A 17,953-nucleotide genomic window follows, 5' to 3' on the forward strand; every position below is an offset into this window, starting at 1 on the left:
TGGGGAGAACACAAAAAATCAAGGCTGGCATAGGTCCTCAGTCTCTGCAACAGTGTGAGACGGGTGCTGACGAAAACAGAAAAGACTGGTAATGAAACAGGTTTTTGGGTGAATTCAAGAGTTTAATTTTGGCACATTAAATTTCTAATGATTATGAGTCAAGTAAGGCTGCTGGACAAACAAGTGTGCGTGAAACTCAGGGACATAGGCCAGGTGTGGTGGCTCATGCCTGTAATCCCTGCACTTTGGGAGGCAGAGGCAAAAGGATTGCCTGAGCCCAGAGGTTCAAGGCCAGCCAGGGCAACTTGGCGATACCTCATCTCACAATAAATAAAAAAATTAGCTGGGCATGGTGGCACGCACTGTAATTCCAGGTACTTGGAAGGCTGAGGCAGAAGAATCACCTGAGCTCAGCACGTAGAGGATACGGTGGCCCTGAGCATGCCACTGCAATCCAGCCTAAGCAACAGAGTGAGACTCTGACTCAAAAAATAAAAAAGAAATTCAGGGACAGATCAGGGCTGGAGACGTGCATGAGTCAGCAGCACATGGATGGCATAAAAGTCTTGGGAATGAGCTTGGGCTTTGCGCCTTCCTCCTCTGCGCCTTGGAGTCTATCTGGCCCCAGAAGCGCAGCACACAGACACCACAGCTCTGCTGCGTGGAGGCCATGACCGGCAGAATGGGAGAGGTGACTGTCCTGCCAACAGGTCCAGAGAAGCCCTGTTTTCGTGGCCGCCCAGCGCTGGACCGTCTCCGGACCCAGTATGTAGGTGCCAGGCAGGTGCCATGAACCCCGGAGTCAGGAGGATCCACAGCAAAGGACATTTCCAGGGTGGAATACAAGTCAGAAATGAAAAAAAACAGACCATCTTTGAAATCTCTGAAAACCGATAATAGACCAGAAAAATCCAAATATAAGCCACTTTGGGGAAAAGTGTTTTACCCTGACTTACCTTCTGTCACCATATCTGAAAAATTGCAAAAGAATATTAAGGATCTAGGATGGCAAGTTGAAGAATTTCTCAGCAAAGATATCAGTTATCTTATTTCAAATAAAAAGGAAGCTAAATTTGCACAAACATTGGGTTGGATTTCTCCTGTACTAAGTCCAGAATTCTGCAGAAACCACTTCACCTCATCCCAGCCATGATGGAAGTGCCTTTAAGTCACCAGACACAGTGTGTTTAAGCAGAGGAAAATTATTAGTTGAAAAAGCTATCAAGGACCATGATTTTATTTCTTCAAATAGTATATTATCAAATGCCTTGTCATGGGGAGTAAAAATTCTTCATATTGATGACATTAGATACAACACTGAACAAAAGAAAAAAGAATTGCATTTACTCAAGAAATCAACTACTTCTGTAAGAGATGTGGGGAGAAAAGTTGGTATTGGTGTACAAAAAACAAGAACAGGAAGACTCAAAAAGCCTTTTGTAAAGGTGGAAGATATGAACCAACTTTATAGGCCATTTTATCTTCAGTTGACCAATATGCCTTTTAAAAATTATTCTATTCAGAAGCCCTGTAGTTCATTTGATGTACACAAGCCATCAAGCATCCAGAAGCAAACTCAGGTTAAACTAAGAATTCAAACGGATGGTGGAACCCCAGTTCAACTCCAGTTGAAAGAAAAAGAAGGATATTGTGAATGTTGCTTGCAGAAATGTGAAGATCTTGAAACTGTAAATGTGATCTTGTATTTAAAGGATTGGGTTTCAAAAACTCTTATTTGCCTTTTATTTATTAGCTTATTTTTCTGATTGTGGTTTTCAACTTGATGAATTATATGTAATGTACATTTCTATTTGGTAGAAATATCTTCTTGGTTTTTTTTTGAGTTGGAGTCTCACTCTGTCGCCCAGACTAGAGTGCAGTGGCACGCTTCCGGCTACCGCAGCCTCGACCTGCTGGGCTCCAGCGATCCTTCCGCCTCAGCCTTCCAAGTAGTGGGAACTACAGGCACATGCTACCACACCCAGCTAACTTTTTTATTGTAGAGACGAGGTCTCGCCAAGTTGCCCAGGCAGGTCTCAAACCCGAACTGAGTGGGCTCAGGCAATCCACTCACCTTGACCTCCCAAAGTGCTGGGATTATAGGCTGAGCCACCAAGCCTGGCCTGGTAGAAATATCTTAAATTCAACAAATATTTATTGAGCACCTACTACATTCTGATCATTACTGTAGTATTGAACAAGAGAGACCAATTTCCTACCCCTGTGAAGATTACATTCTATGGGATATGAGTGAGGGGATAAAGGTAACCACAGGATTAAAAAATATATATATATAGAAGGAATATTAGATTAATGCTATGAAGAAACAAAATAGAAACGAGGTTATTGCTATTTAGACTAGACAAGGAATACCTAACCGAAAAGGGAGCATATGAGTTGAGACATGGGCAAATTGGATATTTGAAAGATGGGACCAAGAGTATTTGCCAGTGGATTAGGATGTTGCAAGTAAGAGATAGTGATGAGTCATGGATTACTACAGTGTTTTGGGCTTGAGCCATTAAAAAATGGGATTCTTATTTACTAATGAGAAGATAAGAGCTGAAGAAAGTTTTACTTATTTGAGGTAGCAGAAAGAAATGGAAGTGTTGGAAGGACATATGGGATGAAGATAGAGTTCTAAAGATGGTAACTATTACAGTTTATAAACTGATAAAATAGAGTAAGGGCTTTGGATTCAGGTTGCCGGAGTTTAAATGCTGGCTTCCCGTCTGTTACTTCAGACACTGCCTGCCACATAGTAAATGCTTATTAATGTTAGTTGTTAATATTTGAATTATGTTTTAAGTAGTGGATAGATGTGTTTTGGTGTTTGGTTTGCTTTGGTTTTGGTAGCAGATGGTGGAAAAGTTAAGGAGGAAGAATAACACTTCAAGGTATTTGTCTTCAGACTCACTCTAAACTGGTTTGTTTTATAAGCCAAAATATACTAACTAGTTTCTGTCAGTTTTTATGTTTCATTATGTAATAAAAGAGAAAAACAGTTAAAAAAATAAATAAATAAAGCCTTGGGAATGGATGAGATCACCTAGGAGAGCCAAGGAGGAGAGGGTCAAGGACTTGGCCCTAGAGGTAGGTGTTGGGAAGAAGAGGGTTAGGAGACAGAGAAGGTGCAGTCAGTGAAATAGGAGAAAAGCAGACAATATTCCAAACAAAAGAAGAAAAAAAGCTTTCAGGTAGGGAGTGGCCTCGTGACTTGCTTTTTTGAAGGTGAGAAAGCAGGATTTATTGAGAACAGAAAAGCTCCCACAGTGAGAGGGAACCCAAAGAGGTTGCTGTGACTTGTTTCTAATCAACAGTATATGGCAAAAATGATGTCACTACTCCTATGATTGGACTATATAAGACCGTAATTTACTTCCTGCTAGCAGATTCTTATCCTTGTTCACTTTGACACAGAAAGTTGCCATGTTGCTAGGCTCATGTGGCAAAGAACTGAGGGCATCCTCCGGCTAATGGCTGGGGAATGCAGCCCCTCAGGACAGCAGCCCTGGAGGAACTGAAATTCTGCCAATGATATATGTTATCCTGGAAGCACATTGCTGCCCAGTCAAGCTTCAGTTGAGAATCCAGCCTCACCACTAACTTCACTGCAGCCTTGCAGGCTTCCTAGACACCCTGAAGCAGAGGACCCAGAGCAATTGTGCTTATATTTCTACCTATAGAAACTATGAAATAATAAATGTGTTATTTTAAGCCACTAAGTCTAGGGTAATTTGTATATTTGATAATAAAGTATCTATTCAAAATGTGTCATCCCAGGCCGGGCTCAGTGGCTCAGCCTGTAATCCCAGTACTTCAGGAGGCCAAGGCGAGTGGATTGCCTGAGCCCGTGGGTTCAAGACCAGCCCAGCAACTTGGCGAGGCCTCATCTCTACAATAAATAAAAAATTAACCAGCATGGTAGCAGGCACCTGTAGTTACGGCTACTTGGAAGGCTGAAGTGGAAGGATCACCGGAGCCCAGCAGGTTGATGCTGGGGTGGCTGTGAGTGTGCTACTGCACTCCAGCCTGGGCGACAGAGTGAGACTCCAACTCAAAAAAAAAAAAGTGAAACCAGGCTCGGTGGCTCAGCCTGTAATCCTGTGCCTTTGGGAGGCTGAGGTGAGTGGATCGTCTGAGCCCATGGGTTCGAGACCCGCCTGGGCAGGCGAGACTTCATCTCTACAATAAAAATCAAAAAATTAGCCAGGCGTGGTAGCACGCCTGTAATTCTTGCTACTTGGAAGGCTGAGGCGGAAGGATTGCCGGAGCCCAGCAGGTTGAGGCTGCGGTGGCCGGGAGCAGCCACTGCACTCCAGTCTGGCCGACAGTGTGAGACTCCAACTCAAAAAAAAAAAAAAGTGTCATCGTCATGCAGGCCAGAACCTTCTGAAAACCTGGAAAACTTCCTGTAGTCAGAATCAACTGTACCACTAATGTCTCTTCCCTCCAGCTCTGCAGCACCCCAGCAAGAGGCTTTTGCAGTTGATTCCACAAAACATCCCCATGTGAACTGAGAGACCAGGTATCCACCTGTGTGACCTTGTTAGATTCTAGCACTATACTGTGCTAGGCCTTAGGTGGACCATTTACAGCTCACAAGGAACGCAGCTTATAGGGAAAGGCCATGAACACCAGGATGGAGTTAGGGTATTACCAATCTGATCAGCATGAGGAACATCCATCCCCAGAAAGAAACTTGGTCAATTGTGGGCTCAAGTACACATCTGTCACTCCATTTATAGCATAGTGCCATAGATTATATGGCACTGAGGGAAGTACAGCCATGCTGGATATGCTATAAATGTAGTTAATTCTGCTGAACAGAGAGGTAATAAGGTAGAATCCTAAAAGAGCCCTGTCAGAATAAGAAGTAGAGTAATTTAGCCTAAAGCCCATTATGTTCTTGAATAATTTTGGTCAAAATGAGTTTCAGTCTGAGTTAACTCAATCAATAATTTGGCAGTTTTTGTTTCTCACTTCCACCGTCCTACTTCCTTTCACAATGTTTTTAAGTTGCCATTTTAATGGGTTAGTTCTGCTTCAGGTAAGTGAGTTCAGGATCTCCTCCTCGGAGACTACAGAGTGGATTCATATGATTAGTGGCAGCCTTTACCGTCTCTTCCAAGTCTAAAATTCTTGAGTTTTGAAGCTGTCCCTCGCCAAACCTGGCCTTTGCTACTGCCTCAGATTCTCTAGTCACTCTAGTGAGGCAGAAAGAGCAGAAGGGGCAAGACAAATCTCATCAATAGCACAGAAACTCCAGAAGCACAAACTTTCTGTCCAGCCAAGTTTTTTTTTTTCTTTTTAAATCATCCTTCATTATCCAACATTCTTGTTCCCAGATGAATTTGAAGCTGGCTGCACCAACTGTGAGACAGCCTCAAACCCACTCTTAAACACTTCCAGTTGTAAAAAGAATGAAAACAGTCCTCTTTGGAATATGATCCACCAAGCTTTTTGTGGAAAACAGAAACTCTTCTTTCTCTAATGCTTTATAAGGAAAGAACAGATGGAGATGAAGAAAAGTACACTGGCCAGTATTCTGAAACTGCCTGGTTAGGTATCTGTGTCCCAGAGATGATCCCCAAAGAGAGTGATGTGATGATTCATTATCGTCCAAACTAAAAGTAGTAACAACCACATTTATAGTCACAGTGTCTCCTTCCAAGAAGTTCGGTGATTCACCCTCAATTCTCATGACACCTCCCATATAGGCAACAATGAGGGCGATAAGGTGACAGCCAGGTTCTTGTTGTGAGAGCTGTCAGAGCCCACTCTCAGTGAGTCAGTCCCTGGAAGTTGGGTTCAGTGGATGAGGCAGGGTCACTTGCTGGCTCAGCAACTTGTCCATTATGCTGATTTGAGCATCTTGCTCCTCTATTTCCTCATATGGAGCCCAGGACAAGTCATGCTGTAGCTTGTAGGCACCAAGGAAGTCATGTGGACAACTTGTCCCCCATTCCTAGAGAAGGCAAAGGAGTCCGTTCTGATCAGTGTGAGTTGTGTACAAAATGAGCTCATTTGCTACTTATACCACAATTTCTGTTTGGGCTTTTCACTTCACACTAGTCAGAACCAAGCAGTACATCACACACCAGATCCGTCCATTAACAGATAATGAGTGAAATAATTTAAGTACTTGTATATTTTTTAGAGTCATATTGGGCTCACATCATCCTCAATGTTCTAGGAAACCAAAATGCACATCTACATTTTGACACACACATGCCAAGAATTTCTCAAAGGCTAGAGTAGAATAAGTGATCTTACCTTTGGAGAAATAATGGAAAAATACTGCTGACCACTCTCCCGTTTATAAAGGTAGTAAATGTGGCCAGGTGTTTTCACTATATTACATGCTACATGGTGCAAGTTGGCATCTCTGCGAGCATCTTCCAGTACCTATGAACCACAGAGATGCAACAAATTAGGTACAGGAGGTAACGGGTACCCGTATTTGATGATCAGCTCAATTAAAATTGAGAAATTGGCTGAGTTTGCTGGCTCACTCCTGTAATCCCAGCACTCTGGGAGGCTGAGGTGGGAGGACTGCTTGAGGAGTTCAAGACCAGTTCGGGCAACATAGAGAGACCTTGTCTATACAAAAAAAATTTTTTTTAAATTAGCTGAGCATGGTGGCACACACCTGTAATCCTAGCTACTCAGGAGGCTGAGGTGGGAAGAATACTTGAGCCCAGGAATTCAAGGCTAAAATGAGCTATGATTGTGCCACTGCACTCCAGCACCCTGTCTCTAAAAAAAAAAAAAAAAAAAAAGAAATTGTTCAATGCTTAGGATCTTGGTCTTTCATAGCAATGAATCACTACTGAAAATCCAGATTATTCTGAAGAAACAAAACTTAGACTATACTACTATGCTGTAAAAATGCCTTTAGAAGAATTGTATTTCTATATGTAGAGCATTGCTGGCTTTGGGTGGTTTTAAAGTTTCTTTCCTATTTTTCTGTGGTAAGTACTTTTCCTCCATAAAATAGAAAAAAATTTTTTTTGAGTTGGAGTCTTACTCCACTGCCTAGGCTGGAGTGCAGTGGCATGCTCACAGCCACCACAGCCTCAACCTGCTGGGTTCAGGTGATCCTTCCGCCTCAGCCTTCCAAGTAGCTGGAACTACAGGCACATGCCACCATGCCTGGCTAATTTTTTGATTTATTGTAGAGATGAGGTCTCACCAAGTTGCCCAAGCTGGTCTCAAACCCGTGGGCTCAGGTAATCCTCTCACCTTAGCCTCCTAAAGTGCTGGGATTATAGGCGTGAGCCACTGTGCCTGACCAGAAGAAAATATTTTTCTCCCTTAAAGTATTTTACCTCACTGAACATTCTTTTGGTTTAAAACAAAAAACAAAAAACTTATACTTAACCTCTTAGGCTTATTCCTTCTATTTTGCTCAACACCCCTACATTTCTAAGAGGTACTGAAGACAAGTTACAATGATTATATGCAAGGTCAGCCAATCTTGTTAACTAAATGAAAAAAAAGAATACCTGCCTAAAAGTAATTCCTTACCTTCCTGGCTTGTTCTTGCAAATATTGGATTTGCTCGGCTATGACTGTCAGCTTGTTGGTGGCATTTGCTCGTATGAATTCATCAGCCTGCAGGTGAGAGAAAATGGAACTGTGGGGTTAAAGAGGAAAAGACTTCCATGATGTTCTTATTTGGATCCCAATGTAGAGAGTTATGTTAACATCTTTGCTTGTGCCTAAAATATTCTACCCATTCTCCCCACTGCCCCATAAACGCTCACTCATCCCAAGGTCCCAACTCAAGTAGCACTGCTTATGAGAAGCCCACGAAGACATAACCCCGCACCACAGAATTAAGTGCTCCTTCTTGTTTACTTCCCATAGCTTCCACCCTTTTACTCCGAATTCCAGCCACACTGAACTTCTTTGGATCTCCAATATGCTACCAAATACATTGAATATGCCCTCTCCTCCATCTAATCCATTTTCCCCTTGCTCTTTACCTGACTTACACCATGTATTTCTCAAGTCTCCCACTTATTTTCTCATGTTTAAACACTTCTGAAATCAGGGATGGGTCTTACAATGAAAATCAAAAGACATGGCCCTTATCATCTGTTCATGTATGAACCTAGCTACATGTAGAAAGTATCTGTTAATCAATTAATCAGCTGAATTATTAATATCACAACTACTTAAATTTTAACTTATATTTGCATTCCTAATTGTTACTTAAAATGTATTTCAAGCCAGGCTTGGTGGCTCAGTCTGTAATCCCGAGCTTTGGGAGGCTGAAGTGAGTGGATTGCCTGAGCCTGAGGGTTCGAGACCCGCCTGGGCAACTTGGAGAGACCTCATCTCTACAATAAATAAAAAAAAAAATTAGCCGGGCGTGGTAGTGTGTGCCTGTAGTTCCAGCTACTTGGAAGGCTGAGGCGGAAGGATCGCTGGAGCCCAGCAGGTCGAGGCTGCGGTGGCCGGGAGCAGCCACTGTGCTCCAGTCTGGGCAACAGAGTGAGACTCCAACTCAAAAAAAAAAAAAAAATGCATTTCAAAAGACTGCACTATGATGTAGACCTGAGACAAAGTTACAACGTACTGAAGATTGCCTGTCATGTGCAACTGCACCCGCGGGAGGCAACAGAAATAGCTTAAATAGATCAAATAATTCTCAAAGCTAGGAGAACCTAGAGTAACCAGTTCATGTGCTGAGAAGGACTACCACTTAGGCATCAGAAGTCTGTCAAAAATGTCCAGCTTACTTCTAAGAAAAGCTGATTAACTTCCAATAGTACACAATTAATAAAAAAAATTAGGAAATTGAACTTGAATTAAGAAATATTAAGGTAAAATTCAGGTATAAGCCAGTGTAATGAGAAAACAGAAACCTATATAAGTAAGCTGAAACAATCATGTCCATCCCACAAAAATGCATTAAGCAACTACTATGTATCAGACACCAGAGTAGGCACTGGCAAACAGGAAAGAGAAGTCCCTGCCTTCATCAAGATGACAGTCTAATACAGTCCAAGAGAAATATGAATCAAGTCACATAAAAAATTTTAAATTTTCTAATAGCCATGTTAATTGTAAAAATAAATATTAATAGGTAAAATTAATTCTAAAATATATTTTATTTAACCCAATATATCAAAAACATTTTCATTTCAACACATAATCAACATTTTAAAAATTGTTACTGAGATATTTTACATGTTATATTGTCTTCAAAATGCAATGTTTATTTTATACTCACAGCTGAATTTGGAAGCTAAATTTTCATCAGAAATACTTGATCTGTATTTAGATTTCATAAAATTTATAGTTGAAAAAGTTGATTCACATACTTAAATTCTTTCAATATACCTGAGTTCCAATAACTGAACTAATTATCAAATTTTTAATTCAAACTAAATAAAATCAAATAGAATTTAAAATTCCACTCCTCAATCATATTAACCACACAATCCAAATGCTCAACAGAAAAATGTGGCTAGTGGCTACCATATTTCACAGCACAACTCTGGTAATGCCGATACCAAAAAATAAAGAATTTTTTAAAAGCTAGTATTATATGTACTCAAAATAATTATACCCTATTATAAAAGGGAAAAAACCACACTTATGTGGTAAAAGCAGGTTAAAAATAAATGAAGTAGGTGGTTTAATAATACAGAGTGGTGAAGACTGCACCAATTGGAATACCTATGTAGCCTAGAGGTATTCAAATTCAATTTACTAATACTGTCATTTGGGTCAAATGAGGTATGGCCTTCTTCAGACAAAAAGGTCTCACTAAGAAGTGGCATTTGACTTGGTTCTACAGGGAAGGAAAAGCCCTGCCATGCAAAAAGCTGGAAAAAAGCTTCCAGGAATTTCTGAGGCCAATGCAGTTGAAGAATAGTTAGTGAGAAGAAATGTACAGAGTGAGCTTAAAAGAGAGGGCAGAGTCCAGATTATACAGGGCCTTGTAGCCTATAGTAAAAGAATTTGCATTTTGTTCAAAGGACAAATGAAAGGAGCAGGAGACGTATGGCCAATGAGAGAGTAGGTGTTTCTAGAGCTAGGGTAGTTCCAGGTTAGGGGTGGTCTTATAAATCTTCATGATCTTCAGGTGGTGGCAATAACTTTGTTCCTTGTAAACAAGAGCTTAGTTTAAAAAAAGAAAGGAAGAGAAGGATACCTACAATTACTAAGCACTAACTATGGCCCCAACCTCTCTGAGACCCTTTACATTTATCTCATGTACTTCTCACAACATCTTTATCAAGCTGGAGATGATAACCTCACTTTCTCATCCTAAGAATTAAGACTCAAGCCGGGTTCGGTGGCTCAGCCTGTAATCCCGCGCCTTTGGGAGGCTGAGGGGAGTGGATTGCCTGAGCCCGCGGGTTCGAGACCCACCTGGGCAGCGAGACCTCATCTCTACAACAAATCAAAAAATCAGCCGGGGTGGTAGCACATGCCTGTAATTCCGGCTACTTGGAAGGCTGAGGCGGAAGGCTCGCCGGAGCCCAGCAGGCCGAGGCTGCAGTGGCTGGAAGCGGCCACTGCACTCCAGTCTGGGCGACAGAGTGAGACTCCAACTCAAAAAAAAAAGAATTAAGACTCAAGAGGTGAGGCAACCTGTCCAAGTATTCACAGTTAATAAATGGCAGTTGAAGGATGTGAACACAAATCAGTCTGATTCAAAAAATGCATTCCTTAATGCCAGGCCTCCTGAGCTTTCTGAACACACACTAATACCTAAGCGAAATTTCAGTGGTCACTTCTGCTAAAAAGTACATTTCAGAGAGTATTTAATATTTACACTTGATTCAGTTTGTCTCCGGAATGCTTTTTCTTCAGCTTCTCAAAGATTGATTATGTTGGAGAAAAGGAGGCAGCATAATAATGCATCCTCTATATTTCACTAGATTATAGGATAAAAGACAAAAGCTATGTTCCTTCTTTCTTTGGTTCAGATCATTGTATAAACACGGTAGTCACTCAGTAACATACGAATATGTTGTTTGCTCAAGATTTTGTCCCTGGCAGCCTGCCTCCCACTAAGAGTGATCTGATTAGAAAGATACATGATAGTCTCCTAACCCAGGAAAATTGTACTTTGCTCCCCAGTTCTCTAAAAAGAAGGCATAGGTTTTAAATTAAGTATTTGAATTTTTCTTAATTAAAAAAAAAAGAGATGTTCATGTGAGGGAATTTGAGCACATTATTAAATATTTTTGAGTAAAACAAAGACCTTTGAACGTAATCAAGGCCAAATCTGATAGCATACACAAGGATAAGTGGATATCATAAGCTTTAAAGCAGCAGGGCTCTACATCTGAAGAGGGTTCTACAGTTGGAGGACTTGGTAAGAGATAAGAACATATTTGGTTTTTCACTGAAAAATGTCAGAGCTTTAGATGCAGGAGCTCTCCTACTTCAAGCCCTTCATTTTAAAGATAAAGGTGAAGACCAGAGAGAAGTAATCTGCCTGCAAATTAATATCAAACATGGGATTAATATTCATGTGTCCAAACTTCCAGTGCTTTTCCCATGATTTCACATTTTCTCCTTATATCACTTATTTTGGCAATCCATGCTTAAGCACTGAACTTGGGAATCCTGTGCCCAGTGGATGAGGACACTGGACAAAACTTAGACCTTGCCCTCCTAGATGTCTAGTTAAATTCCACATGCTCTCGGTAACAAATAAAGATCTTATGGAAAGCAGTTTAAAATAAGTGGAGTAAGTATCTCTAAAGAATTTGGGTTAGAGTGATCTTGAAATTTCCCCAGAAACACCTTCACGTGTTAAATAGGAAGAATAATTTCTGTACTGCCTACCTTACAAGGCTGTCCTAAAGAGCAAATGAAGTAAAGTACATTGGAAGCGCTGTGCAAACCTTCCCACGAAGGGATATTATGGTCACTCAAGTTGCACTTGAAGGAGACTCTGATCTCAGAATAAGAGATCGAGTCAGGCCACCGACTCGCAATGACAGTCGGCTTTCCTCGTCTGTAAAATGGAGACAAGAACAAATGCTAACCCCCTACACACACACACACACACCTACACACACACACAGGCCACCGACTCGCAATGACAGTCGGCTTTCCTCGTCTGTTAAATGGAGACAAGAACAAATGCTAACCCCCTACACACACACACACACACACACACACACACACACTAACCCCCTACACACACACACACACACACACACACACAAACTGGTTGTGAGTTCGGAGCCAGAAGACGCAAAGCAAAACGTAGACAAAGATGGTTATTCACTTTCCGAGTCGCGTCTCCTCACCTTCTGCACCTGCTGTGCGAGCCCCACGAGGTCTAAGGGGTCCCCGACCCGGCAGGCGTGGTAGGGGCTCACCAGGGACAGGCCGCCGGGGCTCGGGGTAAACTCCACCAGGGCTCCTGCGACACACACCCAGGAACACAGGCCGTGAGCTCCCGCCCTCGGCCTCCCGCGGAGCCCCGGAGACGAGGTGCCTCGCGAGGACTTCCTTCCCCCGGTTGACTCCCGCCCTGTATACCACCCTGACCTGCCGCCGACTGCACTTCTAGACTTTCCGGGGCGCCCTCCGTCTGCCCCGATGTTGCCGCGTCCTCCATGACAGCGCCTGATTCCCCCCAATACCTTGGCAGTGCGAGTCTCCAGAGCGTGCGCACAAAGGTGCGTGGGCGGAGCTTCCGTATTCCTTGGCCAATGGGCATGAGAGCTACTGAGCACACCCAGAGTTCGAAGGCGTGGCTCCGACTGTCGCACAGGTTTCCCGCACAGGGGCAGGGTTCGAATTGGTTGAAAGCGAAAGAGGCAGTACAAGCCTCCTGAGCATGCGCAGCCCGACTCGGGAGGTGGAGCTTCACCCGGGGGCGGGGCTTCTCCGGAGGTGGGACTCCGGCCTCCGTGGCGGGTGGCAAGCGGTCCCGTTAAGTCTGAGGAGGGGATGGCGGCACGCGCGTTGAAGCTGCTGACCTCACTGCTGGCTGTCGCCGCCGCTTCCTCCGGGGCCGAGGTCGAGTCCGAGGCCGAATGGGACATGGTGGCTCCTGATCTGCTCTTCGCCGAGGGGACCGCGGCCTACGCGCGCGGGGACTGGGCCGGGGTGGTCCTTAGCATGGAGCGGGCGCTGCGCTCCCGGGCCGCCCTGCGCGCCCTTCGCCTGCGCTGCCGCACCCACTGCGCTGCCGACCTCCCGTGGGAGCTGGACTCCGGCGCGCCCCCGAGCCTGACCCAGGCCTCGGGCGCCGCCGCCTTGCACGACCTGCGCTTCTTCGGGGGCCTGCTGCGCCGCGCCGCCTGCCTGCGCCGTTGCCTCGGGCAGCCGGCCGCCCCCTCGCTCAGCGAAGACGTGGAGCTGGAGTTTCGCAAGCGAAGCCCGTACAACTATCTGCAGGTCGCCTACTTCAAGGTGCAGACCTGCCCGGAGTCGGGCCGCCGGGGTTCTCGGGGAAAGGAGTGTGTGCAGGCGACCCGGGGAGCTTCTAGAAGTGTCCGCAGAGAGGGGAGAATGGCGTCCTAGCTGGGGCGCTCTCCTTGGACCCCGAGAGAGCGGGGATCCTGCCGGGAGACCTGCCTCGCCCTGCTCGCCTGGGCAGATGCTAACTCCAGAGGTCCAGGCTGGGGTTAGGGGCCACGCCAAGTAAAACGCATGGCCGTTTTATTCCTCCGAAGGGCTCCTTGAGGGAATTCAAGTGGCAACTTGGGTTTCCCATTCTGATTTCATTGTCAGTGTCCTGGTGAGACGCTAGGACGGTCTACTGTGTCTTCCTTCCGGTTTGCTTTCCAATGGCACTTTTCCTGCGGCTGGAAAAGTGCCATTGGACGCGGGATTGCCACGTCGCCAGTAGGGACACTCTGGCCCTCCCCGTGGGGGACCCTCTGGCTAGTCTATAAGGTTTCCAAAGAAAACATATATTTTTAGGAATGCCAGACTGCCATATGTCGAAGTGTACAAATGAACTTGGAGCACTCCAGGCATGTGTGGTTTTGGTGATGGTGATGATGATGATGATGATAGAGTAGCGTATACTTCCAGGCACTGATTTAAGCACTTTGCGGTTTGCATTTTTGTTGTTGTTTTTTAGCTCATTTGTCCTGATCCGCACAATATCTTTTGAGGTAAATGCTATGGTTACTCGCATTTTATTTAGGGGAGGAAAAAAGAAGGAGCTGTGCTGAGTATCTATTCTATAGTTTAACAGACCTTCCGTTCAATCTGAAGAGAGGCTTAGAGACTCTTGGGAACCACCTCAGATTTGACTCTAGCCTCACTTTCTTTCTAGCCTCCTCTCCTGCTTCTGACACACATTCTTTTTTGTTTGTTTGTTGTTTGTTTTTTGGTCTCTAAACCGTTTATTTCTTCAGGCCGGGAGCTGGGGAGGGTGTGGCTGGAGGCAGGTAGGCACAAGGCTGCCTGCGGCGGGACCAGGGCGGCGCCAGGGCGGGCGGGGCGGCGTTCAGGCGAGGGTGGAGTTGTTCCGGCCCACGTTGGCCGCATTCGTGTCGTCGTAGTTGATGTAGACCCTGTCCGGGCTGATGCGCAGGCGCTCGGCCAGTAGGCCGCATGGCAGCTTACTGTAGGAGCGGTTCTGTGCGCCTCGCATCTTGCCGATGCTGTGCAGGCTGCAGAGCGCGCACGGCTCGCTGGAGCCACCGAAGGCCATGAGCGGATCCGGGACCACGTGCACCGCGATGTACTGGGGCGGCTTGCCCGTGGCCTGTGCCAGCTGCTGGGTGAGCTCGGAAAGGAACCCGTCCGGCACGGAGGCGCGAGGCACGTTGGTGTTCACGACGAACATCGGCATGAACGGCGGGAGCCGGGCAGAAGCAAAGACGCACGCACCGCTGCCGCTGCTCGGGAACCGGAGCTACGTGACTCCCTGACACACATTCTGATGCCCCAATCACAATTGACTCTTTCCCTAAATGCATCATGCTTTGGTTCTCATCCTCTTCTCTCCCTAGCAATATTTAGAATATTTATTCCCCTTCATTCCTCCTAGTTACTCAGAAGAGTATCGGGCCTGTAATCAACGTAATTGGGCGTCCTTGGTCATGTCACTTCATAGTGCTTCCTAAAATTATTTGACAAACATTTATTGAATACCTACACATTCCATTTATTGTACATAGTTAAAATGCTTTGACTTTTTCTTTGCTTTGTCTTGCTTTGTTGTTAAGAATCATTGTCATAAGGGCTACTACCAGGGCATGTACACAGGGCTGTGGGAGCACAAGGGAGGGAGAATCTAGCTTTGTCTCAGAGAAATTAGAGAGACTTCAAAGAAGTGACATTGGCTGAGCACGGTGGCTCACGCCTGTAATCCCAGCACTCTGGAAGGCCAAAGCAAGAGGATTGCCTGAGCCCAGGAGTTTGAGACCAGCCTGGGCAACATGGCGAGACTTGTCTATACAATAAATCAAAAAAATTAACGGGACGTGGTGGTGTTCCCCTGTAGTTCCAGCTATTTGGAAGGCTGAGGCGGGAGGATCACCTGACCCTAGCAGGTCAAGATTACAGTGGCTGTAAGTGTGCCCTTGCACTCCAGCCTAGGTGACGAGGGAGACTCTGACTCAAAAAAAGATGACATTGAAGGCTATCCTAAATACTGCTAGGGAGAGAGGAAGGATGAGAACCAAAGCATGATGCATTTAGGGAAAGAGTCAATTGTGATTGGGGTGTGAGAATGTGTGTCAGGAGCAACAGGAGAGGAAGCTAGAAAAGTGAGGCTAGATTAAGAAGAGAATTCTGTAGTCTTCAGGGAGCTGTCCTCAGATTTGGGTTTTAGAATGCATGTTGTAGAAGCCATTCTGAATAAGCCTTGGAAGGAGAAAGTGTCAGGGAACAGGATTAGGAGATGTGGGCATTTGTCCACAAGAGAGAAGATGGTTAGGTGTCTCCGTGCTTAAGGACTAAAGAAGGCTGGAGTTGGGGAGGGAAGAGAAGAGCCCGAGAACGAAACTGAGGCACAGAGATAGGGAATTATTTACCTTGGGTCTTCCTACCAGGGGTGACTTCTTTACTAGTACCAATGATAAGAAAAAAAATGCTTCTTAACATGTCAATCATACCACTAACATTTATTGAGCACTTTTTTTTCTTTTTTGAGTTGGAGTCTCACTCTGTCGCCCAGGTTGGAATGCAGTGGCATACTCACAGCCACACCAGTCTCGACCTGCTGGGCTCAGGCAATCCTTCTGCTTCCACTTTCCAAGTAGCTGGAACTACAGGTGCGCTCTGCCACCCTTGGCTAATTTTTGGATTTATTGTAGAGACAAGGTCTCGCTGAGTTTCCCAGGCTGGTCTTGAACCCCTGGGCTCAGGCAGTCCTCTCGCCTTGGCCTCCTGAAGTGCTGGGATTTTAGGTGTAAGCCACCATGCCTGGCCTTAATTGAGCACTTAATATGTGCCCAGTACCATGTGTTAGAAACTGCATATATATATATATATATCTCATATAACTCTCCCAACAACCCTGTGAGGTAGCTAGTGAGTGCTATCTCCAGATGCCAGATTAGGGCACTGAGTTTAGAGAATAAGCTTTAAGTAACTTGTCTAAAGCCAGCAAATGAGTCATTAGACCTAGATTTGCTGTTGCTCTGCATGGTGTTAATTAATCCCTAGATAATCGGTGATTTATTTTGTTGGATTCTACTTATGAACCTGTGTTATTTGCATATGCTGGAGTCCATTGCTGTGGGCCTTACTGTAGCATGTAGTATATTTTTCCCTTCAGATGCCTTCATAGTCATTTGTTGAGCTTTGAGTCAGAAGAGCTTATGTCTGGGTTTAGTAAAGGACCTTAGGATTTTTCAGCCACTCACCTTTTCCCTGAATGTCTCGAAAACACTTGATTTTATATTATGAATAAAAATTATTTTCTAGGAATATTCTTAGGAACAGTCTAATTGTTAACTGCTCTTTCTTCCCTTCCCCTAAGCCTTCAAGCCTTGGACTTTCTTTAACCCAGTCATTACATTTGAATCATGAACACACATATATATTACTTAGGCAGTCAGTCTTCCCTAGCACTCCCTTACAGTATGACCTTTGTTTTAAAATAGAGCCTTTGACTGCTGGAGCTAAGCCTGCATTGGGAAACAGCAGCAAATCTGCTCAGGGCACTGTGTTTCTAATCTTTGGTGTGTACTTTCTGCCATAGGTGTGTTTTCTGGGCCTGGCAGGGGCAGGGCACCCTGAATGGAAGGCTTGGGGAGGCCAGGATTTCCTGTTTATGTGGGCCACACATCTGGACATGCACCTTCAGAGTATGGATGTGAGCATTAGCTTGTCGTGCTTCAATCTTAGATAAACAAGTTGGAGAAAGCTGTGGCAGCAGCACACACCTTCTTCGTGGGCAATCCTGAGCACATGGAGATGCGGCAGAACCTGGACTATTACCAAACCATGTCCGGAGTGAAGGAGGCCGACTTCAAGGATCTTGAGGCCAAACCCCACATGGTGAAAAAACTTTATCCCCTTCTCTCTTTCTTTTTTAAAAGTGATATTTACCAAGGTTGTTTTACGATTACATAAGTAATAAATTTTCATTGTACAACATTGGAAAAGCATAGATAAGTATAAAACAGAAAATCATTTGTAATTTGACCACCTTAAGGAAATCAGTAGTTGATATTTTGCCCTATTTTTTAAGTCTTCCATATATAATTTTTCATCTAATATGGTGGTATATTATGTATGTATTTTTTGTCATTCTTTTTGATCAGATGTCTTGAGCCTTTTTTCATATCTTCAAATTTTCTTTGGAAATAATTTTTTTTTTTTTAGTTGGTGTCTCACTCTGTCACCCAGACTGGAGTGCAGTGGCATGCCCCTGGCCACCACAGCCTTGACCTCTTGGGCTCCGGCGATCCTTCTGCCTCAGCCTTCCAAGTAGCTAGAACTACAGGTGCGCGCTACCACACCCGGCTAATTTTTTGATTTATTGTAGAGATGA

The 17,953-nt window shown here is 44.6% G+C and overlaps 2 protein-coding genes and 2 pseudogenes across 4 annotated transcripts in view; 2 read left to right on the top strand and 2 right to left on the bottom strand.

Moving 5' to 3' along the window:
• Nucleotides 1-445: 445 nt before the first annotated feature.
• LOC103275199 lies at nt 446-1,766 on the top strand (annotated as a pseudogene).
• A 3,879-nt stretch (nt 1,767-5,645) lies between these two features.
• On the bottom strand, nt 5,646-12,619 carry CUNH1orf50 (chromosome unknown C1orf50 homolog). The gene is made up of 5 exons (XM_008072599.2): nt 12,526-12,619; nt 12,291-12,406; nt 7,531-7,617; nt 6,277-6,408; nt 5,646-5,968 (listed from the first exon to the last, which is right to left on the bottom strand). Exons 1-5 carry the CDS (start codon nt 12,602-12,604, stop codon nt 5,792-5,794), a joined length of 591 nt encoding a protein of 196 aa, XP_008070790.1. The 5' UTR covers nt 12,605-12,619; the 3' UTR covers nt 5,646-5,791.
• A 213-nt stretch (nt 12,620-12,832) lies between these two features.
• Nucleotides 12,833-17,953, top strand: part of P3H1 (prolyl 3-hydroxylase 1) — a 20,357-nt gene continuing 15,236 nt past the window's right edge. For both annotated transcript variants that reach the window (XM_008072600.2, XM_021706216.1), the window contains exons 1-2: nt 12,833-13,404; nt 17,305-17,457. In XM_008072600.2, coding sequence (XP_008070791.2) covers nt 12,940-13,404; nt 17,305-17,457 — 618 coding nt within the window. In that variant the 5' untranslated portion in view covers nt 12,833-12,939. The remainder of the gene's footprint in view (nt 13,405-17,304; nt 17,458-17,953) is intronic.
• On the bottom strand, nt 14,395-14,870 carry LOC103275193 (annotated as a pseudogene). The gene has a single exon (XR_505298.2). The product of XR_505298.2 is annotated as a macrophage migration inhibitory factor pseudogene (transcript).

The sequence above is a fragment of the Carlito syrichta genome, unplaced genomic scaffold (assembly GCF_000164805.1).
Source record: "Carlito syrichta isolate Samal-C Ts95f unplaced genomic scaffold, Tarsius_syrichta-2.0.1 Scaffold315356, whole genome shotgun sequence".
Lineage (NCBI taxonomy): Eukaryota > Metazoa > Chordata > Mammalia > Primates > Tarsiidae > Carlito > Carlito syrichta.